Source organism: Pezoporus wallicus, unplaced genomic scaffold (assembly GCF_028554395.1).
Source record: "Pezoporus wallicus isolate ANWC-B61680 ecotype Strahan unplaced genomic scaffold, APGP_CSIRO_Pwel_v1 contig_4322, whole genome shotgun sequence".
NCBI classification, from domain to species: Eukaryota; Metazoa; Chordata; class Aves; order Psittaciformes; family Psittacidae; genus Pezoporus; species Pezoporus wallicus.
Window position 1 is genome coordinate 1393393 of NW_026637224.1, and position 24558 is coordinate 1417950.

A 24558-nucleotide genomic window follows, 5' to 3' on the forward strand; every position below is an offset into this window, starting at 1 on the left:
ATTTTTCTCTTTTCAGGGAGCTACAGGGTGTTGTAGTAAGTTCTCACAGTCTCGAAAAATCTGTGACACAAGTGCAGCTACAGAGCATAATATATGTACCCCACCATATAGACAGCCCAAAGGAAAATCAAAGCTAAACTGAAACTTTTTAATTGAGGCTTAGACCCGGATACTGAAAGACAGGAGTGTTAAAGTCTTTGGATTGAAAATAAGTGGAAAAGACAGACACATCTGGCAATGTTAATTTACTGAACGCCCACTGGAAATAACAACAAACAGTAATCTACCTCAGAAGACAGCTGATAAGGAAAAAATAAAACCCAAATTTCCAAAAAAAATCAGTCCTTTTTGTCACAAGAGGGTGCTTAGCAAGTACATTATACAAACTGGCCAATAGATGCTCCAGAGAGCCATCCTACTTGCCATCAAGCAAAGATAATTTTAAGATAGCTTTCTAATCAAAAACGATGCATGTAGAAATACCACAAAGTTGTTGCAATTCATACCCTGCTTATAAAAATAAATTTATATATATGCTTATTACAGTGTTACTACAATCATATAGAGATCCAATACATCTTGAAAAGAAATAATCCACCATGCTCTCTTCGGGGAAGCAGACAATGCTAAGTACATCATGATACCACACCAGTGTTTAAAGCTGTGTTTCAGGTTTTAGTCATTTCTGCAGGGCACGACAGAAATACACTGGGGCTTGATAAACAGTGACACACAGATTCACTTGCTCCTGTCATACAGGTGGCTACTTGCTTGTTCAAACAGAAGGAATAAGCAACCAAAAGTTGCTCCTCACACTGGTAAACCCTTTCTGGCTTCCAGCAGTAAGCAATTTGAGGATAAGCTGAGCCAGGGATTGCATCTTCTGAAACCTGAAACCGACATTCAAAACTGATGTGAATTTCCCTAATCTCATTCTGAACCAGTATGAGATTTGTTGAACTCCATAGCGTCTTGTGGCGCCAAGGTCCACAATGTGTGTCCAAAATAGAGAAGTCCTTAAATGTACTACACTAATATTACTCAGTGCCTCCTTGAACAACATGTTTACTACTCCCTATCCACCCTCTGTGCACACTGGATACGTACCTGTTGCAAATCCCTCCCTCAGACTAGTAAACTATACACTTCGTCCACATGTTGAAGCCTTTACTCTAGCCACCATCGCTCCTCTTTTCCAGCCCTACACAAATCATCTTTGAAATACTTGTATGTATAAACAAAAGTATGTCTTAGACATAAAATGACTGTGTTTTCCAAATTGCTGGTAAGAACTAACACATTTTTAAGGAATCATTTTTCATAGCAGAAATACATGTAAAGACCATAAAAGATTACATATTTGGAAAAAAAAAAAGAAAGTGCATTTTCATCTGGAGATCTGAAACAATGCCAACATCAGAATCTCCAATTTCCTGAAAATAAGACACATTACCAGACTTTAAACTGAAGAAAAAAGGATGCTCTTAAAAGAGCCTGAACAAGATCAAGTTACACAAAATTGGGCTGAAAGATTACCATTACTAACTAGGGTAAAACCTACCTCATCACTATTAAAAATAAAATATCATTAAAGCAGATCAGAAAATGTTTTCTTAGAGTAATAAAAAAAATAAAAAAAACCCAAACCTTAAAACCTTTAAAGGAGAGGTGGATTTTTCACGGAAAGATGAGTTATTGGGACATAAGCATTAAAGGAAATTCAATCAATCAATTATTAATTTATTTATAAGGAATGAAGTCCTCTCAACTAACGTGCAAGATGAGGATACAAGCAGAAAGCATCATTTTTTTTCCAGGTTTTATTAATTCTGAGTATTTTCAAAAGCACAGAAGTTTTAATGGACAAACTAAAAACTGAGGATAGGAGTATTCAACAATTCAGGTGCTGAAGTCTGAACAAGACGTCCCAGACTCTACCCTGGAAGTGTATCTACAAGCTTTGGTGTGCTTCCCTGCCCCAAGTTGTACTCTTGAAGTCTTCCTACTGCATGTACCATCATCTTGAGTGAGATGAGCATTTTGATAACAGAAGCATTTCAGCTTAACAGAATTTGGTGTTCCTGTACTTTAATTATCCCAGGGGACCCATAATCCAAGAGACACTGAACACACCCAGGATCATATACAGCTTTAATTCAAAGCAATTCATAGTAGCTATGGACCTTTATATTGGTCTAACAATTTAATACAACATAATTCAGAAATAGAAAAACTGCCTAATATTCACATGCTCTTACAACGCACAGGACAATATACTGAAGTGTAATACGCATTGAATAAACTGGACTACAAGTTCATATTACAGCTGTTTATAAGGCTAATTCTCAAGCAAGTTCCTTGGATCTGCTTTCCTAATTTCTCTTTTAATTAGTTCATATTGGAAAAGTATTTAAGTAAGACACAGGAGAATGTACTACATTTTGCATTTTTTCTTGAAAAGACATGGGGAAAAAAAACAAAAAACAAAGAGATGCCTCCTTGTTTCTCCTACACTATCTGTTTCACACCTCCTTGGCTCAAAGGAGTGCTGCATTCCATTTTGTGCAACCTAAAATAGTACATCCAGACCAATTCAATATCCAGTTGGATACTGGATATATCCAACAGTGTATCCAAACCAACTCAATAGGAGCAATTCTTGCTTTAAACCATGGCTCTCCAACAACAGCCACTTCTTTAGAGGACACAGAGGTATACTTACTGACTAAAAAGTAAGTGCTTCATTCACTCTGTCCTTAAAACAGCACAGCAAAGAAAGCATCACTTAAGCCTCCACATTACTGTCTTGGTTTCTTTGAAGTTTTCTACTCCCCTGCAATTAAAATTTATCCTAGTACAAACAATTATTTCCAACTATTACAACTGTGCTCTCTCGGTTACATATTAATACAGTAAGATGATTATATCTATCTTATAATAATGAAATCACACCACAAAATTTGCCTTGGCAAACATGAAAACAGCACTGCATTTAAAACATTAAATGTGTAAGTTTAGTAACCGAAAAAGTACTTAATGCATATATAGGTGACTTGTGATACAGGTTCCTACTAAATTTCACAGTAAATTTCTCAAAGCTTACAAAATTTAAACTTGTATGTCAGTACACATTAACATGCCATACTTGCACTCAGCTGAGAGCATGCAATTGCTCTGGTGAAAGTGAGAACACACATCTTTTGGATGGCAAAAGACTGGCTAGGCTGAGGAAAGGCAGTAAGAGCAACGTACAATTATTATTTGGAATGTGCTTGTGTTTTTCTGTTGAAGGCTTCTATGGGTGGACTTTAAGTTATAGTTTTATAATTAAAGTTATTTTACATATGAATGAATATCACTGCTTAAATTGACAGCTATAAATTGTAATGCTACTCACAATTATTTCACCTCAACTTGCTGCAGAAAACTGTTAGATGAGTTTCTGAATTTGAAAGAATATTGCAACAAACATGTAAAATGAAAGCCAGGTTCGTTGGTTTGTTTATTTTAAATACAGTCAATTCAGAAACCTTGCATCACATAGCCAGATCCACCATCCCAAGATTGCCACAGCGGTGCTTCTGATAAGGCTGTTCCAGAACTTTGTGCCTGAACATCAGAAATCTCCTTCCATCTTAAGCTGACCGACAGCTATCCCACCCCCTCAGTCGTCTTTTGTTAGGTTAAACAAGCCAAGCTATTTTAGCTTCCTCTTGTAAGACATTTTCTGCTTCCTGGATGATCCTAGCGGCCCTCTGTGCACCTGTTCAGGTACAACCTCATTTTTCTTGAGCATTAGTGATGAGAACTGTACATGGTAATCCAGCTAAAGTTCTACACCAGTGCCTCGCCCAAGAGGATTAGTATTTCCATATCTCTTCTACAAGAAATACCTTACCTAATACATCCTAACAGCACATTTACCTTTTTCACAGCTGTGTAAGAGTGATGGTTCACAGTAATCCTGTTTAACTAATATACTCAAATCTTTCTTCTCTTGCTTCAAGATGAAGAGCTTCAATCCTACAGAAGATTTGCTTTCCTCAGTTTTCATGCAAATGAATATATTCACTAAAAAAATTCACTGCCACCAAATTAGCAGTTTCACAGACCAATCTTGTGGACTGGATGTCATCCAGTTCTGCACAATTTGGGCATCTTCAACTCTCTGTTAAACTGACACTTTGTTAAACCAACACAGGTTGGTACAGAGCTGTGGCAAGTGAGGCAGCTATAGGCAAGTAACAGATTTAAACTCACAAAAAGACAAAAGTTGGCTAGCAAAGTTAATATATGGATCATAACAAGGAAAAAAAAAAAAGGAAAAGAAAAAGCTTAGAACAAATATTTACCTATCCTTTTTGCTCTTGCCTTTTTGTTTCCCTGCAAGAATTCGTAGCTCTTCTTCAGTGGGATGCTGATACCACCTTAAACTAAAGAAAAATAAAATCTTAAGTATAACCATAGCAGTATTTGCAATATAATGGTTTTAATGGTTTAAAATATATATATAAAAATATAGAAATATATATATATATAAACACACAATCTGTATGCCTATTAAGCCACTGGTCATTTGCAGTAACTACGCAAAACACCCTTATGTGCAAGTACCAACTCTGCCTGAACTAAACAACTACAGCTAAACTTCAGTTCTCTTCAGCATGTAAGACGCTTATTCATAGTAAGAAAGCTGTGCCACTTTGTCAGTTAAGTGAAAACCCTTCACTTCCCAAACCACCAAATTTTACCATTATCATCAAATACAGCAAAAAAGATTGTACTGATATTGAAAAAAGTTCACTGGGATAATTGTACCATTACAATTACCCATGAGAGCCACATTCTAAATTATCTTACGCAGCATAATCATGCTTTTCAAAACAACAGTAATTCTCCAGAGTCCAGAGTAGCTATCTGTTCTCTCAGGCAGAGCAGATCTTAACATTAACACTCCTTTCCTAAAAACCTCCTCCAAGAAGACAAACTACATTACAGATATTAACTTCTTCCTAGCTTTCAAACAACACAGAGAAAGTGGGGAGAAACAGAAAAAGTCTTCTGCTCTGTCATTCAACATCTCCGAGATCTGAACATGGCAACGGAAAATACCAAAAGTAGTTCTGCAGTGATGAAGATCATCTGTGTTGGAAAACTAATTTTTCAATTTTTTTCCTATGCAGATAAAGAAATAGTACCTAATGCAGCAGAATCAACAAAAATCTTGTTCTGTGTAACATACAAGGCCAAGTAGGACAGATCTTGGAGCAACCTGGTCTCATGGAAGGTGTCCCTGCATGTGGCAGGGGGTTGGAACTGGACAAGCTTTAACATCCCTTCCAACCAAAACCATCCTCTGATTCTGTGACTTCTCAATTGAACCATCAAATGACTTGCAAAAAGAGAGAAAGAATAGTACCTGGCAGTGCCACACAATAAGCATATTTTTCAGGGTTTTTTGTCTCCAATACAGTCAACTCCATTTTTAACCAGCCACATTTTTAACCTGACAAGAGGGGAGATAGAGATGAGCTCTTAGGCAGAAGTTCTTCCCTGTGAGGGTGGTGGGGCGCTGGCACAGGGTGACTGCCCCATCCTTGGCAGTGTTCGAGGCCAGGCTGGACGGGGCTCGGACAACATGGTCTAGTGGCTCGGACCAAAGTGGTCTAGTGGAAGTTGTCCCTGCCTGTGGCAGGCGGCTGGAACTGGATGAGCTTTAAGGTCCCTTCCAACACAAACCAGTCTGGGATTCTCTGATACTAATACATTATAAACACTTAAACAACAATTTGCTCTTAATTACATGACAGAATTATGTTGCAAGTGATCACTAATTACAACTAAGAGGATACAACAGGTTTGGAAATCTTTAGCTAATAAACTCTACACACCTTTCATCTAAAATCTCAAACCCAAGAGATCTGAACAAATATTTCCAAAAACATAGACCTAAAAAAGAAAAATAGTTCATATCTGCTTCAGCTTATATACGTTTAAAACTTAGATCCCACAACTGATTACTCTCTCACTGTGACATATCCAGGTTAGTCTGAATAGCAACAGCAGCACAGATATGCCCCAGTTAGTTTGAATGAAGGTCATTAATGACTGCAAAAGAAAACATCCATTTTCGCCTGTCTTCCTGAAGTGGCCTGAAAACAGAACAACTGAAGTAGCTGAGCAACTTAAAAGCAGCATTTTGGTACAGAAGGCTTTATTAGTTAAAAATACAAAGGTTAAATTAGCTAAAATTGCAAAGATAATTAGTTAAAAATGCAAAGTTAAAAAAGCAGATACTTAGGCTGCCAATTCATTTACTTCAACAAACATGAATATTCAAATTCCACTCAAGCTCTGAAATGACATTGATGGAAAAGGTTTGTATTTCTTTACAAATTTAAGTAAGCTGTTTTTCAACAGTAAATTATAGGTTTTCATTCTGTAAATGAATAATCTTATGTCCATCTAGTCTAACAATTCTTTTAAATTTTGAAATGTCTATGTTTCATTTTAACAGGCTTTGAATGTACATATACAGGCATCTTGGAAACAACTGATAACTAGAAGAGCTTCTGGCTTGTTTGGTAACATTTTTATCCTTGCTCCCATTCAGCAGTGGCTATCTATAGACATTTCAGACTATAATGCTTACAAAAGCCTCCCAAGCCTTTGGAAAAAAAATGCTTAAATGAAGTAACTTAAAAACCAGTTTGGGGAACCAAAGAATTACTTGAAAGTATACTAACAAAGGAAAGGAGGAGCAGGTGGTAACTTTTCCTGGAAAAGCTGGACTGCTTAAGAGTGTTTCTGCTTATACCTGCACAGTTACGTGTGCACAAAACACCTAGCACCCTACCCACACAAGTCTGTCAAAGAAAATACCACTGGCAAAAAAAGACAGCATTAAGGAAAATGGGTTAGACATAAAAGTTTGTCAGCTAAACTGAGAAAAGAACTGCTTTTCTTTCTGCCATTACAATTCAGACTCCTGTTGCAGTGAAGCTTCTTACTTGTTTTTATTCCTGGACAGCAGAATTATTTCTGGCTTTTTACAGAATTCTTGCATTCAGGAGATTATTCACAATGACTGAAATTACAATGCACTAAAACAGTTACCAGACAAACAGAATACTGAAGAACACAATGACATTTTCAAGGCTACTAACACGAATGTCAATCATAAGACTCCTATTGACTTCAGTAGGAGCAAAAATCCGTAAGAACAAGCGCAGAAATCCTGTTTTATGTATTTATCAATCTGCAGGTGCACAAAGATAAAAGAAGAAAATGATGATGAAAAGTATTTTTTTTAGAAGAAACAGAAGAGTGGAAGTGGCAAATGCTCCATCCCTGGCCAGTGTTCAAGGCCAGGTTGGACACTGCCTTGGGACATGGTCTAGGTGTCCCTGCCCATGGCAGGGGGGGTTGGAACTGGATGATCTTAAGGTCCTTTTCCACTCAAATCATTTTAGGATTCCATGATTTAAAAAGCAAACCTCTCCCTATCTTAGGAGCACAGCAAGCCTTAGAACAAGGTGTCATGGTTTAGGCCCAGCTGGTAACTCAGAATCATGCAGCCGCTCACTCACGTCCTCCCTTCTTCCTCTCCCTGCTCCAAGAGGGATGGGGAAGAGAATCAGAAGAATGTAACTCCCACGGGTTGAGATAAGAACAGTCCAGTAACTAAAGTATAACACAAACCACTACTTCTACCACCAATAATAATAAGGGAAATTACAAGGGAAGAGAATACAATTGCTCATCACCAACTGACAAATACCCAGCCCGATCCAAACTGCAATCTGGGCCTGCTCAGTAACTCTCCCCAGTTTATACACTGGGCATGATGTCCTGTGGTATGGAATACTCCTTTGGTACTTTGGCTCAGGTGTCCTGCCTCTGCTCCCTCCCAGTTTCCCTCCCGGTTTACCCTCCTTCGTGGCAGAGACTCAGAAAGTCCTTGATCGGAGTAAGCATTACATAGCAACAACTAAAAACACTGGTGTTACCAGTGTTGTTCCCAGGCTGAAAGTCAAAAACACAGCACTGCACCAGCTACTAAGAAGGAGAAAAATAACTGCTACTGCTGAACCCAGGACACAAGGAAAGCGAAAACTTCACAAGAACAAAGAACACGGGCATAATATTGAGCAATTCTTTTAAGAGAACAATTGAATACTTAAATTTTGAGATAAAAGTTTAAATAAATCTTTAAAGTAAGACATAAAAAGTAGAAAACTGCATTTGAAGAATTGCTGATAAAACCACTATAGTAGTAACACATCTCAAAAATAAGTGGCATGCTGTCTCATATTCATTAATGTAATATTCTCTTGAGGGTACGAAAAAGGTGATCAATACCCTGCAGATATGGTCAACAATAAAACTTCACACAACAGTTAAAGTTTTATTCCTGTTCATATTATTCACTTGACAATTAATGTTTTGCATTATATCTAACCAGAGGTACTTAACATGCATCTAAACAACATCTATGTCATTTTTCATTAGCAACTCTTTGGGTGATGAAGTGGGGAAAACAAAAAAGAAAAAAAAAGTTGGTAATGCCAAGATGGAGACAAAAAAAGTAAATGGAAAATTATAAAAGACTGGTTAAGACTCCTATGAAGAAAATTATTATTCAAGGATACTTCCTCAGAAATCCAGGAATAGAGATTTGATATTCACAGAATTTTAACAATTAGAAAAGACAGCACACTACCTTTTAATCAAAGGGGTTTTTTTCTTCCAGAACAAAAAAAACAGCATCTCCAATTCTTTTAATATTGAAGATATTGATATATATCTTCAAAACAGCTGCTGGTTTTTGTTATTATGCATATAGCCAAACAGGGAATGCTTCCCATGTAACTCATTATGTCTGTTTGATCTATTGTTATGAGGAAGTAATGTACGGAATTTTATACTAATCCCATGAAATTGTAAAAGAATAGAATTTTTAATAAATCATAGAATCATAGAACGGTTTGGGTTGGAAGGGACCTTAAACCTCACCCAGTTGCAATCCCCTGCCATGGGCAGGGACACTTTCCACTAAATCAGGTTGCTCCAAGCCCTGTCCAGGGATGGGATCCAGAATGCCCGGTCCATGGCTGGGGTAGCCACAGCTTCTCTGGGCAACCTGTGCCATGGCCTCACCACCCTCACAGGGAAAAACTTTGTCCTAAAATCTAATCTCAATCTACCCTCTGTATGTAAAACAGTCCAGATTAGTGTAGTAGCTGGCTAGTTTCTAATCAATACCTAAGCACTCTTTATATGCATGGCTAATCAGCAGGACTATCAAGAACACCGAGGCAATGCAGTGAAAAAAATCCTTCTATTCTTCAGTGTCTTGTACTCAGCTCAGCTTTTTAATATTAACATATGTAGCTTGTACCTTTAGTAACAGAAGAGTTGGGCAACAATTAACTTAATGACTAAAACAATTAATAGCAGCAAACAAGTTTGCTCTTTTACATCAACAGTGTCTTTATACCTTGAGCCTGCAAGTCAGGTGTCATAATGGTATGGTAGTAAATTAAAGATTAATTTTTTTATTTCTTTTTTTACAAGAAAAAAGAATATCAGATTATTTTTCAAGAAACCCACCTAAATCGGTATGTTTTACTGTTACTACTTGAATGCATAACTGCATTACCATATTCACACACCATATAGCAACTGTTTCTTATCTTACCTGCCACTACAGAGAAGCCAACGAGCAAGAGAATAATGAGGTATGATCTTCTGTATGACACTAGCCATTACCATGGTAAGCACCAATTGTACACCTATCACACCCTGTAGAGGAATAAGTTAATAACAAGTCAGTATTTCTTTTAGAGAAGTGCTGAAGTATCTTAGAAAAAGAATAACTATAAACACCTTGCATGGTAGGAATAACATTTTTTGTAACATCTATGTAAAGAAATTTCAGCCTTTGATTAATGCAGAGCATTTGCTCCTCACTGAACTCCAGGCACAGGTATGGAAGCGAAGGGAGGGCACAGACCAATCACAATCAGCACAGCTTCATTTTAGCATCCCAGCTCACAGTCAGGATCTGGCACTTGAGCTGAAAACATCACAAGCAATAGTAAAAAGGAAAAATATCAGAGAGGTAGAAGGAAATGTAGAAAAACATGCAATTGAAAACACACCAAGAATCACACACAGTGGACCACCTCTCCCCATGAGCTCTTCAATCACCTGTGTTAGGAAACTGCCATCAAAGCACACAAAAGATCTGGATTGCTTGTGACCTGCTGTGTTCTCTCTTCAGAAGATACAGGGATAGTTAAAATAACCTACAGGACTAGTACCTGGAAACCTGAGTATTCCTCCCACTGTCTGAGAAAGGCCTTATCTTTTCCTTATTCGTGATAAAGGCTGTCTACAGCAGACACCTACAACATCACCCACATTGCTCTGTCCTCTAGTCTTTACCCATAAGCTCTCAGATGATTCATTATTCATCCCATGGCAGACTTCCATGCAACCCCATCGCTCTCTCACTTAAGAGCAAGTCCAACCTCACTGTCCCAGCCAGTTGTTCTAAAGGGCCCTCATTCATCCATAGCAACACTCCACTTGCATGAGCTATCCCACCAAGTTTTTGTTATCTCAATTAAATCATAGCTCTGCAATTTCACACAGCCCATTTTTTCCCCATGCCACATGCAGGCAGGTCAGAGATGCACCCACACGTGCCAGTTCCCCAGAAGTAGTATGTTGACGTGGGAGTCACAGACAACGCAGAGATGATCAATATGATCAAGCGACTGCCATTTATTTCAAAGCCTTAACTCCTTATATACTATTTCTTACATGCACTTACAGTGATTTGGCATATTATGACTGGATACATGTCTTGAAGACCCTTAGTGACTAACATATAATTGGTTAAGCACAGGTGTGGGAACTTGACCTCGAAAGCTTGCCAACAGTCCACAGTTCTCATTAACTCAGTGAATTCCAGCTTCTTCTTATCTTGCTTGCTTAAGCTTCCTCGGGCCTCTCATGGCCTTGCTGTATCTTTCAGGATTATTCAGAGTTTATGTACCAATTATCCATTCTCCTGTGAGAATACTGCCTCCACAGTAGTATAAGAGCTTCTCCCTCACAATGTTGGCCTCATGATAGGTATAGATTAGACATTAGGAAGTAGTTCTTCCCTGTGAGGGTGGTGAGGCCCTTGCACAGATTACTCAGAGAAGCTGTGGCTGCCTCATCCCTGGCAGTGTTCAAGGCCAGGACAGACGCAGCTTTTGCCCTATTTAATCAAGTGGAAGGTGTCCCTTCCTAGCAGTCCTTGCATCTCAGAGAGGGTCTTATAGTCATACAACGCAATTCCCTATTGTCAACACCTGCTATGCAACCAGGTATTAACCTGCGGATCCACCACTCTCTGTCAGCCCTCCTCCTTAGCAGCAATATCATCTTTGGTCTTATATGCTGCACTTAGGAAAAGTTCTTATCTTTTCTCCCTTCAATGCTTTCTTTCACTTAAATAAATCAGAAATTTTATCAATACTGCTCTTATAAAATTATAGCAGATGAAATCTTACAGGTAATGTCGAGCACCCTCCTTAATATAACATGACTGAGGGAGATTAGAACAACATAAATTACCTTTCAGTATCCATGAGCATATGTTATCATGCATCTCATAACAAAATGTCAAGTATCAGTTAGAAATACTTTTTAATATAATATAGATTTAGTATAATTTGAAATAACACCTTTGGAGTTGTTTTTTTTTTTTTGACATATCATTAAGTTTCTTCAGTATTCAAGCCTCTCCACATCCTCCCTCCTTGAAATTTCTACTGCTCTTCTACATTGGTCCCATCAGTTTTTTGACATACCTTAAAAGTAAGACTTCACTTTTGCTGATGCTCTGTGTCACCAAGACCAGGGATCAAGATCAGGATTGAAAGCTCTCTGTATTATTTTAAACACTCTACCTTCATTAGGGATTCTTTCCATCCTGGAGTCCTGTGCATAAAATTACTCAAACCAATCTCCTACCTAAGGGGAAGTGAACTTAAAATCAAAGGAAGTGTTATTAAAACAAGTTACCTGCATAATATATTTAAATGGCTGAACTGCTCAGGAAGTTTATATGGTTTGCAAAATGAATTATGCATTTTAAAATCAACTGTTTATGCTGACCACCTCATGATAAGCCTAACCACAGCCACCCAAAACCACTGTCTCACTGGCCTGCCGACTAAGCCATGATCGTCAGAATTCACTATGTCAGCATAAATTTACATTAGTATTTCTCTAAAATAACATTTTTATTAGGAAGACTAACTAACCAGGTGCTAGTATGTCTCTTCAATTACTCCCAGGATTTCCTATTTGTAAGAGAAAGAAAATGCCTTTCCAACTCAAGGTAACAGGAAGGAAAGTGATGCAAATTAAGGCAGCTAGGTTTTATACAGGGCAGCAGGTCCACCAGTGAGCTAAAATACTTACAATTCAAAAGAATACTTAAAAATGCACCTACAGAAAGCCATTCCTTTACTCAAGTGAAGCCTTAAGCTGTAAGTGAACCCATCAGGATCATTTCATCTTAAGCCACTGAATCACAGAATCATAAAATAGTTAGGGTTGGAAAGGACCTTAAGATCATCCAGCTCCAACCCCCCTGCCATGGACAGGGACACCTCACACTAAACCATCTCACCCAAGGCTCTCTGTCTAACCTGGCCTTGAACACCGCCAGCAGTGGAGCATTCACAGCTTCCCTGAACAACCCATTCCAGTGCATCACCACCCTTAAAGAATTCCTTCCTTATATCCAATCTAAACTTCCCCTATTCAAGTTTTAACCTGTTACCGCTTGTCCTATCACTACAGTCCCTAAATGAAGATTCCCTCCCCAGTATCCTTATAGCCCACCTTCAGGTACTGGAAGGCTGCTGTGAGGTCTCCACGCAGCCTTCTCTTCTCCAGGCTGAACAGACCCAACTTTCTCAGCCTGTCTTCATAGAGGAGGTGCTCCAGTCCCCTGATCAACATCATGGCTCTCCTTTGGACTTGTTCCAACAGTTCCATGTCCTTTTTATGTTGAGGACACCAGAACTGCACACAATGCTCCAAGTGAGGTCACTTGAGAGCAGAGTAGAAGGGCAGGATCACCTCCTTCGACCTGCTGGTCATGCTCCTTTTGATGCAGCCCAGGATACGGTTGGCTTCCTGGGTTGCGAGCTCACATTGCCAGATCCTGTTCATTTTCTCATTGACCAGCACCCCCAAGTCCCCCTCTGCAGGGCTGCTCTGAATCTCTTCTCTGCCCAACCTGCAGCTGTGCCTGGGATTGCTCCAACCCAGGTATAGGACCTTGCACTTGGCACAGTTAAACTTCATCAGGCTGGCATCAGCCCACCTCACAAGCGTGTCAAGGTCCCTCTGGATGGCATTCCTTCCCTCCAGTGTATCAACTGAACCACACAGCTTGGTGTCATTGGCAAACTTGCTGAGGGCGCACTCAATCCCTCTGTCCATGTCACCGACAAAGATGTTGAACAAGACCGGTCCCAACACCGATCCCTGAGGGACACCACTCGTTACTTTTTTCCAACTGGACACTGAGCCATTGACCACAACTCTTTGTGTGCAGCCATCCAGCCAGTTCTTTATCCACTGAGTGGTCCACCTATCAAATTGATGTCTCTCCAATTTAGAGACAAGGATGTCATGCAGGACAGTGTTGAACGCACTGCACAAGTAGATGACATCAACTGCTCTACCCCTATCTATCCATTCTGTAGCCACATCATAGCAGGCCACCAAATTGGTCAGGCAGGATTTCCCCCTAGTGAAGCCATGCTGGCTGTCACCAAGCACCTTGTTGTTTTTCATGTGCCTTAGCATGCCTTCCAGGAGAATCTGCTCCAAGATTTTGCCAGGCACAGAGGTAACACTGACTGGCCTATAGTTCCTTGGGTCATCCATTTTCCCCTTCTTGAAAATGGGGGTTATACTTCCCTTTTTCAGTTGTCAGAAATTTCACCTGACTGCTATGATTTTTCAAATATGATGGACAGTGGCTAAGCAACTTCATTTACCAGCTCCTTCTGGACCCACAGATGGATTTCATCAGGTCCCATGGACTTGTGCACATTCAGATTTTTAAGATGGTCTCGAACCAGTTCCTCTCCTCCAGTGGGCCCAAGGTCTTCATTCTCACAGTCCCTGCATCTGCCTTCCAAGACTTGGGCGGAGCGGTCAGAGCATTTGCCAGTGAAGACTGAGGCAAAGAAGTCATTCAGAACCTCAGCCTTCTCCAAATCCTGTGTAGCTAGTTCTCCCGAGAGCCTCCTGAGGGGGCCTACATTCCCCCTAGTCTGTTTTTTTATTTGCTATGTACCTGTAGAATACCTTCCTGTTATCCTTAATATCCCTAGCCAAGTTTAATTCTAACTGGGCCTTAGCTTTCCTAACCTGGTCCATAGCTTCCCAGACAACATCCCTCTTCCCATGCCACCTGTCCTTGCTTCCACTTATTATAAGCCTCTTTTTTCATTTGAATTTTCCTCAGCAGCTCCTTATCCATCCAAGGAGGTCTCCTGGCCCTCCTGCTGCACTTCTTTCTAGTTGGGATACAACACTCCTGAGCTTGTAGCAGGTGATCCTTGAATAGCAACCAAGAGTCTTTGGCCCCCTGCCCTCTAGGGCTATATCCCATGGAACCTTCCTAAGCAGGTTCCTGAAGAGGCCAAAGTCTGCTCTCTTGAAGTCCAGGGCAGTGAGCTTGCTGCTTGCTCTTCTCACTGTCCTGAGGATGTCAAATTTGAGCATCTCATGATCTGCTCCCTCCCTACCCTCTTTTATTTGGAATTCACTATATTCACCCCTATAAAGGTTACTGATGGTTTCCTTAAAAATAGAAATACTTGCAAAAATATTTCAGTTTACCACTGGAAACAACCTAGCAATTCTGAAGCCATTTAAAAATAATGATTCAAAAAACATTATCTTTAATCTTAATTTTAAAACTGACTTTTGTGGTGGAAATATCCTTCTGGTATTTCTCTACACTCTAAGCAATTAAAAAATGGATGTACTCACTCCTTGATGATGACATTTTTCTCTTGACTCCTGAAGGTTAGCAATCAACCATGAGCAATACGTTAACTGCATAAATATGTCACTTGAAATTAAAAAATTCTACTGCATTACTCTTCTTGCAATCAGCCAAGAACACATAGCAGGGGAATACGGTAAGTGCTATGCCCACTCAAAATAACACACTTTGTGCAAAGCACATTTTGCCAACTCTATTCTTTCTCTATTGCGTGGTTATACACTGCTTATGTGTTTACTAATAAACTTTGGAAAAATCTACCACATCCCGAACGATCTCTATTACAACACCAGGACACATCTTTGTTCTTCCACACACACAAAGCCATAGGGTTCATTCCAACTGAGGCTCTGTCTTGATCAAGTCTCCCACATACTTTAAAGTCTTCCCCCTGCCACTAATGGTTTAAACCCAAAACCATGAATGAAGCTTTAGGTATTGGTTCCCACCAACGTCTTACAGCCTCTACTTGAATTACTCTAATTTAGAAGACACAGACTTTACAATTTAGCCAGAAATCCACAACTTAAAAAATCTAGCCCTGCTAAACAGAGCATGAGATGTGCTTGAGGAAGAAGATGGATACAGGAAAAGTCCACAATCACATGGGGGTTTTGAGGGCCTCTGGTGAGCAACCCATCACCCAGTGAGATCTATGCTGAAGTAATTGACCACACACTCATTGACAGAGTTGACTCAAAAGTAACAGAAGCATTGTTCACCTCTTAGAGGTGAGGAATTGCTGCACAGATTAAATAGTGCCTGCAATTGCAGAACAGTTTGCATAAACAACATTATTTGGATCTGTTCTACAACATCTTTGGCACTCTGATTCTACATACATCCATGTCTCCAGCTTCGCAGCTTGGAATTTGAAACCCAAATTCAAGGCACTGGGGAGAGAAGTCAATATCTCACTACTCAGAGACCTTTCTGTCAATCTGTATAATGCCAAGAAGTACATGGCCCAAAGAAAACACAACTACATGAGACAGTTTCGCTGCAAAACAGAGGCTGGCAAGCAACCTCACTGTCAAAGATGAGACTGAAATAGTACAACCACTAAGGGATGCCCAATAAACTGCAGTATGGCTGCGCCTCTGTGACAGAGAAAGGTCTTTGGTTGAGGTTGGTCAAGCCTTGAGCACTGTGCTCAGTTCCAGGTCTTTCAATATGGACTCTAACTTTTGCTTGTGCAATAAAGCACATGTTTTGCAAGAAAGCTTTTAATAAAACGTAGCAGAGAATGACTAAGTGGTCTAGAAGAGAGGCGGTAACAGCTACATTAAAGGCAAGATTGACAGATTTCTTAAAATCATGGAAAAAAAGATGACAGGCCCAACAGGCAACAGTATAAGGTTCAGTAAGCTTATACCTAGACTCTGGTTTTCACCGTCTATACCTTTTACCACATAACTGGAGTTACAGTTGCTGATAATTAGAACAAAAAGTAAGAGTAAGCAGTTGCGATAAAGTTGCAATACTCTTACCTACAAGTCAAGTGTAGTTATAATACACCAGCAGCTATCTCAGAATAGTAATCAAAGAAAGTAACTGATTTTAAAAGTACTTCTCCCTAAAGTACATTTTTCATTTTATCATTAATTGATTTACAGAACATGCAAAGCAAAGACAGCCAAGGTTAACAGCTTTATGCCAAGATACCACTCCAGTCTCCTCATTTTGACCTTGCCCAAGGTTAGTCTCCCACATCTGTAGTAGCAAGGCAGGTTTTTCCCTTTTTCCCTTATCTCATACCTAGATACTAGAAATAACTCAAGCACCCAGCTTAACACAGGACTTTTAAATTACTCATTCTCTAACATTAACCACCTCCTCCATTGCAAGACAAAGGCCTTGAGCTGAAGACAACTGCTGTATGCACCAGGACTGCAGCAGCAATATAACTGCATGCCTGAAAAAGCAGCTGGTAGAATCCAATTTACAACTTCACCTTCAGCAGCACAATGCCAGCTACTTACTTTCTGAAGTGGCAAGTCTTGTAAAAACAAGATTTTTACACAAGTGCGCTGAAGTACTCTACAGATGTTAATTCACGGCATATCAATCTCTTCCAGTGGTAGCATGCAAATATACTAACAAAGTTGTGAATTTTCAAGAAGAAATGGAAAAGCTTTTAAATAAGTACCGACCTGTAAGGTCTCCAGGAGACTGTAACAAATACTTTTATCTTCTGCAGTTCCAAAAGTGCAATGGCATTTGTGAAACCTAGAAGCTACACTGATACAACCTGTCTGAAATGCATTTAATAAATGACATATTACTGCTCATGCTATTAAATGAGTCTATTCCATATGCAAAATTTTTTTCCGTATGTGTATGTCCATTAAGCTGTATTTGCAAAAGCAAAAAATGAAGACGACTTTCACAAAATAGCTATAGTCAGAATTATACCTTGTGTAGTTAGCAATCAGAGGCAGTTCAAATCTTATAATCTGTAAAAATCAAACATTCTTAAAGATTAGGTTGGGAAAGAAATCAATGCCAAGAGACACCTTCAAAATTCAGATTTTTCTTTTTTTATGACCAAGTCTTGCCTGATTTTTTTTCCTGCACCTACCACTGTTTACAACACAGCAGAGATGAACAGAAGACATATAAAGCAGCTCAAAGAACATCAAGGAATTTGGGACTACCACCAAACTGCTCACCTCCGCGGGTCTTCCCTCCATTCTCTCTTGACCAGCACCTCTCCACATGCTCAAAGGAGAGCCATAAACTGCTAGATGGAAGCAGTCACCAGCAACATGACACCCTCTGAAACAAGGTGTGTTGTTTAAACCAAAACTACATTCCAGCCAGCCAACTGCAGTTTACCTGACAGTCTTGCTTCTTTTTTCACCAAGGTTCTTAGCACAAAGACTATAGAACTAGTGATCATTAGGAAAATCAAATTATTGCTTTAGAAACTCTATGACTGGATCAAGAGCATTTATAAGATCACAGAATTAGCATTATTACTGAAGAAGCCAATACAGAATGTTTGCTGTGCAAAACACCAGTACACATTCAACATATTATTAAATTACAAGTAAAATTAGTTCAGAGCTACACAGACTCTGAGTCCTGTTGGTTCCAACTTGGCAGAGTGCTACCACTGAATTATTCTGGTGACTTGATTTACAGCCCTCTCAGTGCAAAAGAACCTGTTGAATATTTCATACTCCTTTTGCTTTGGAACTGGAGAATACAGATTCCAAGCAGCATAAAAGTAGCAGACTATCATCTTTTCACTTTGCTTATGTCATAGAATCACACAAAAAGATTATTTGTCCATGCTGCCAGCAGCTAGCGAAAAAAATAGACCTGATTTTCCAATTCAATCAGGCAACAGAAGGAAGCACTCAGTTTATTTAAATGAGGAACTACACTAAGAGAAATAGCTGTATTCGCTTCCAGATATCCCAGAGTAGCTCCACATAGCTAGGTGACAGTACTCATACACTCCTACAAATGACAGGAATCTCTCAAGACTTTGATTAAATACTCTAATCCCTACAGAAAAAAGATTAAAAAAAAAATATAAAAGAACAGAGGAAAAGCCATCATGAGAAAAGTAACTCTGCAGCTCTTTTCAGATGTCAAAACATACACTATTAAAATAACCTTACTAGAATCAGAAGAGCTTAAAGTCAGACTTTACCCAAAGTATAACTCTGAAGTTTACTCCCTAAGCAAGACTTCCATCATTCGAACAAACATTATGTCGCCATAGTTTAAACAGCACGCTGCCATTCACATCCACATGGAAAATAAATATATGTATTAACACCACATACAAAATAAGTTTTTATATCTGCACTCAAGTATCCCTATGGATCTCCATATACCTTGTATCTGTAAAGTATGTTAAGAGAGCCAAGCAACTTTGGAGTTTTAAATGGCAATGAAGACGTAAATATAAAATTCAGCTATCTTTATAGGGAAAGAAGTCTGTTTGTTCAGCCTGGAGAAGGGTCCAGGGAGACCTTAAAGCAGCTCCCAGTGCCTAAAGGGGCTACAAGAAACTTGGAGAGGGGCTTTGGACAAGGGCCTGTAGGGACAGGACAAAGGGGAATGGCTTTAACCTGACAGAGGGGAGACTGAGATGAGCTCTTAGGCAGAAGTTCTTCCCTGTGAGGGTGCTGAGTCCCAGGCACAGGTTGCCCAGAGAAGCTGTGGCTGCCCCATCCTTGGCAGTGCCCAAGGCCAGGCTGGACGGGGCTTGGAGCAACCTGGTCTAGTGGAAGGTGTCCCTGCACGAGGGAGGCCACTGGAAATGTATGAGCTTTGGGGTACCTTCCAACCCAAGCCATCCAATGATGGTATGATTCTGTATCGTTAGCAGGAATAACCCTGGCCAAATTTCACTCTTCTGCTACTACGGGTCCATTTACTCTGTGTTACACCTAAGAAACTGAGCCCTGTCAGTGCTAAAACACCTGTCGAGACACGTAACCCGAGGCAGGGTTCTTCCCAAGCCAAGTAACCCATGTGTTATCACCGCACATGCCACTAACCCGAGAATGAACCAGGTGTAGTGAACACCAGAGCAGATGAGCGCTAATAACGGAGCTCCCCGGTACCACCCGTCCACCCCCCGATCCCCAGAGCCACATCATGGAGTCCAAGCAGACAGGAGCACCCGCGACGGGCTCACCCCGTTCCCGGCCCCGCGGGCTCACCATGGCGCCCGAGCCGCCGCCGCCGCCCGGGCCGGCGCCGTTCGCAGCACATACACTCGCCGCCGGCTCCCGCCCGTCGCCGAGGTCACGCCAGGACCCCACAGCACGTAGGCCCCCCCTCAGCTGTTTAACCAACTGCCTGCGCGGAAAAGGACGAGCTACTCTGGGGGCGGGGCAGACACCGCCACACCTACCCTTCTGCCCCCGATGTAGAGAGGATAATCGGAGAAAAATTCCGCCGCCGGAGCGGACGGTCCGTTGTAAGGGTATATACACCAGCCCCATCAGGCACTATGTGTGCAGCTCGCCTCAGCCGGGGCGCAGGCACGACCCCGGCCACGTGACGCGAAGCGGTCGCGTCGAGCGCTAAACGCCTTGCTGGAGGCCGCAGGGTGGCGGAGTTAGCGTGCACTAGGAGATGAGCGGGAGCGGAACGGGAACAAAAGCGGGAGCGGGAGACAGGACAGGGCAACTCAGCGGCAGGACGGCAGGCAGAACGGTGGCTCCCCTGCACATGCGCCCTGCTCGCGTTCCCCCCGTCCGGCCTGCCGTCGAGGAGACGCATGCGGAGGGACGGGGGAGGGGTAAGACCGGAAGTGGTTTAGGGTGTGCAGGTTCTCGCGCAGTCTGGGGTTGTGGGTGTGTGGTGGTTGATGGCGTGGCTGTTACCGGGCAGCCCCGAGGGTGCATCGCGGCCCTCCCAGCGAGCCTGGGGAGAAGGGGGCCAGCCGCCTCCTCATGGGCCTGCCCGATGTGCCGCCGAGGTGGGGAAGGGAGCGGAGCCCTTAACACCTGAGGGAAATGTGCGGAGTGTCTGCGCCTGCGGCTCCTCAAGGCAAAAGAATGTTCGCCGTTTAGTCTCTGGTCCGCTTACAGTCTGAGAGGGCTGGGCTTGTTCAGCCTGGGGAAGAAAAGGCTCCTTAAGGGGAGACCTTAGAGCAGCTCCAGTGCCTAAAGGGGCTACAAGAAACTTGGAGAGGGGCTTTGGACAAGGGCCTGTAGGGACAGGACAAAGGGGAATGGCTTTAACCTGACAGAGGGGAGATTGAGGTGAGCTCTTAGGCAGAAGTTCTTCCCTGTGAGGGTGCTGAGTCCCAGGCACAGGTTGCCCAGAGAAGCTGTGGCTGCCCCATCCCTGGCAGTGTTCAAGGCCAGGTTGGACAGGGCTTGGAGCAACCTGGTCTAGTGGAAAGTGTCCCTACCTGTGGCAGGGGGTTGGAACTGGAAGAGCTTAAGGTCTCTTCCAACACAAACTAGTCTGGGATTCTATAAAAGAACAAGAGCTGTGCTTCCCACCACGTGCTGGGTTTTCAGTTGTCTAGTAGAAGCCAAAATATAAAACACACTAGTGACTGAATCACATACAGGCATGCATTTAAAGAACTTCCGTCTGCACCGTTGTTACTCTGTGAAGGATAAACGAGCGGCATGAAGAAATGAGTTTTCTTATCAGTTTTCCTACCGTTGTGGAAGTTCTGCCTTTCATTGGACGTATGAGAAAATTTAAAGAGCATCTTCAGCAGCTCAGGATATTTTCCACATAGTGAAGCAGACTCAGCTTCGAAGACTTCCAAAAGCTGATCAGAAATTTAACACCAGGTTTATCACTTACAGTATATCCATAAATCCTGCAGTTCACATTTGGATGGCCTGAATGCCTCCAGAGTCTCTCTGGCTAATTACCAAAGAGATTTAACTGCCTCTGACAGTCATTCAGAGGGTCTGAATCAAATCATGAATCATCTGCCCTTATTCACGCACTGGAACTGGGGTGCAGTTCTTGCCCCCTAAAAATTTTACCATATTTTTCCTGCTCCTGTCAAGGGTCCGAATCCCATTTTGGGAATACTTTTCTTTTTTGTAAGGTGAAAGCTGTTAAGAAAACCTTCACTTAAAGCCTAATGTGAAAGGATATTGAAGAAAAATGCTGACAAAACCATCAAAATCTAATCCAGTGAGAGCTCATTAGTTTCTTTTTTTTGGAAAAAAAACATGTCAGAATGGAACGTTTTCATTTAGATGAATACCTAAATCTTCTGAGTACAATAAAGGTATTTCCCAGCATTTTAAAATAAGAATATAGGCACTTAGCATATAAGGTGGGAGGGGTTTACTCAGAGGTTCTTTTGACTTAGGTGTGTGGGTGCTGCACTCATTTAAGCCAGTTCTGTGAGTAGTGGGACTGTTTAAGTCTGGTCGTGTGTGCATTGGTATTTCATGATTGATAGATGAGAAATGCAAGTTCCTGTTTTAAGAGTGTGTCTGTTTGGGCCACATATGATAGTTCTGTCCTACAGACAGTGTAATTGTAATTGAGATTAACTTTACAAACATGTTTGATTCAGGGCTCCAAACAGAATGAGAAATCACCAGCAGACAGATTGCCACATCCACAAGAGTTTACAGTGCAGTACCACTGATGACTTACTTCCACAAGAAACCAAGGCAAAAAGGAGACGCTTGCATTTGTGTTCGTTTCACTTGGAATGCCATGCCATGAGACAGGAATTTAGGACTACAGGGGCTGTGGGTTCGTCTTTGTGTGTACCTTGGTTTGGCCTGAGTTTTCTAGATATTAATCCCCACTCCCAACCTATCATATTACAAAATTATGAACAAATTATTTTAACTCTGTACATCTGTGTTTATATTGTTTCCCACTGCTATGCCATGCACACACACATGTATGTGTCTCTGTGTATAGAGTACTCATGTTAACTGGAGCACAGGCTCTTCCAAACAGGAACACAGCAGACTATTCAAACTGGGGGCTCCAAAGTTGCCACTTAAAGTGCTCCTTGTTTTATTGACTGTTTGTCGTTCTGAAGCGGTTACTGTTCGGTTCAACTGAGCTAACTTGAAATGTATTTTCTGATAGCAAGCACACATGTCCTTTTTCTCCTAAAATGTCAAGCTGCTGAGCAGCAGCTGCCATGTTGGTGAATGGCATGGTGGAGCTTGACAGGCCTGTGGTGTATTGTGACTTCACCTGACCACTACATGTGAGAACTTAGAAATAAATATGTGTAACAGTAGTATTTCTTTTTAAAAAGCACCGAATGGTTTTGATGATTTCGTCCTTGTACTGAGCATCAAAGTTTCATCTCTGTTGTTTTAACATACACTAAAGCATTTGAAAAACTCATAACAGCAATGAGAGTATAATTATATCAGCTAGGGGCCAGTAAATGCTCCCAGTTCCCCAGAGCAGCATTTGTGTGTAAAAAATCTTACTATGACTGAGCAGACTACAAATTGGCAAAGTGTTCCAATGTGGAATGCAAAGAAAGGTGAAGTTCTTTGTATTAGAGCTAGCAGCAAATGATGGACAGCAGCCTTGTGCTGGTTTTGGCTGGTTAGAGTTAATTTTCTCCACAGTGGCTGGTGTGGGGCTCTGGTTTGGGTTTGTGCTGGAAACAGTGCTGATCACACAGGGATGCTTTCGTTACTGCTGATCAGTGCTCACACAGAGCCAAGGCCTTTTCTGCTCCTCACCCTATCCCACAAGCAAGCAGGCTGGGGTGCACAGGGAGTTGGGGCCACCACCAGGACAGCTGACCCCAACTGAGCGCAGGGGTATCCCAGACCATAGGAGATCATGCTCAGATATAAGAGATGGGGGAAGAAGAAGGAAAGGGATGTTCAGAGTGATGGTGTTTGTCTTTGCAAGTCACTATTGCATGTGATGGAGCCCTGCTGTGCTGGGGATGACGGAACTATATGACCATGGGAAGTGGTGAATGGATTCATTGAGTTTGCTCACTTTTACTCTTCAGTTCTATGCCCCATCCCATGGGAAGGGAGTGAGTGAGCAGCTGCGTGGGACTCAGTTGCTGGCTGGGGTTAAATCACGACAGCACTCAAATCTGCAGTGCCATAAGGGAGAAGTGCTTGTGCCGGTTGACAGGAACTGGACCACTGGATGTCTGGCAGGTCAGAAAAAGAACTTTAAAATCCATCCCCTGCCTCACAGGGAAGAGTGTAATGAGCAAAGTAACTGGTGTGTTACTTTGGTGGAGCAAGTTAACAACCTGACAGGAGCATTCTTCAAACACTCAGTGGAAGTGCCACAGGTCTCTACTCTCTATCTCAGTTCCTTGGGCATCAAGAAATGTGTTCCAAGCACTTGCCAGTATTATTGCAAGCCTTTGGTTGATTCTGTTTGTAAAAAAAAATAAATGAAAACCTGACACCCCAAGAATATTATTCTACTTTACTTGTATGAATCATATTAAAAGCAGTGTTTGTGAGGGTCAGGACTATATCTACCTGTTGATATACTGAGCCCATGTTTCTGCGTTCCTCACAAGAACAGTGATCCCCTGTGAAGGCTGGTTGAGAGAGCTGGGCTTGTTCAGCCTGGAGGAGAGAAGGCTTCGGGAGACCTTAGAGGAGCTCCAGTGCCTAAAGGGGCTACAAGAAACCTGAAGAGGGGCTTTGGACAAGGGTCCGTAGGGGCAGGACAAGGGCAAATGGCTTTAGCGTGACAGAGGGGAGATTGAGGTGAGCTCTTAGGCAGAAGTTCTTTCCTGTGAGGGTGGTGAAGCCTTGGCACAGGTTGCCCAGAGAAGCTGTGGCTGCCCCATCCCTGGCAATGTTCAAGGCCAGGTTGAATGGGGCTTGGAGCACCTTGGTCTAGTGGAAGGTGTCCCTGCCCATGGCAGGGAGTTGGAACTGGATGAGCTTTGGGGTGCCTTCCAACCCAAACCAGTCTGGGATTGTATGATTCCATGACTTGTAGATCTCTAAGTCATGAAAGTGGCCCCAAGGGAG

General features: G+C 41.7%; 1 protein-coding gene across 3 annotated transcripts in view; it reads right to left on the reverse strand.

Moving 5' to 3' along the window:
- TMEM161B (transmembrane protein 161B) overlaps positions 1 to 19896 on the reverse strand; it is a 39432-nt gene extending 19536 nt beyond the window's left edge. For all 3 annotated transcript variants that reach the window (XM_057404288.1, XM_057404287.1, XM_057404286.1), the window contains exons 1-3: positions 19786 to 19896; positions 9701 to 9804; positions 4353 to 4433 (exon numbers count right to left, since the gene is read on the reverse strand). In XM_057404288.1, coding sequence (XP_057260271.1) covers positions 4353 to 4433; positions 9701 to 9804; positions 19786 to 19788 — 188 coding nt within the window. In that variant the 5' untranslated portion in view covers positions 19789 to 19896. The remainder of the gene's footprint in view (positions 1 to 4352; positions 4434 to 9700; positions 9805 to 19785) is intronic.
- Positions 19897 to 24558: the final 4662 nt, after the last annotated feature.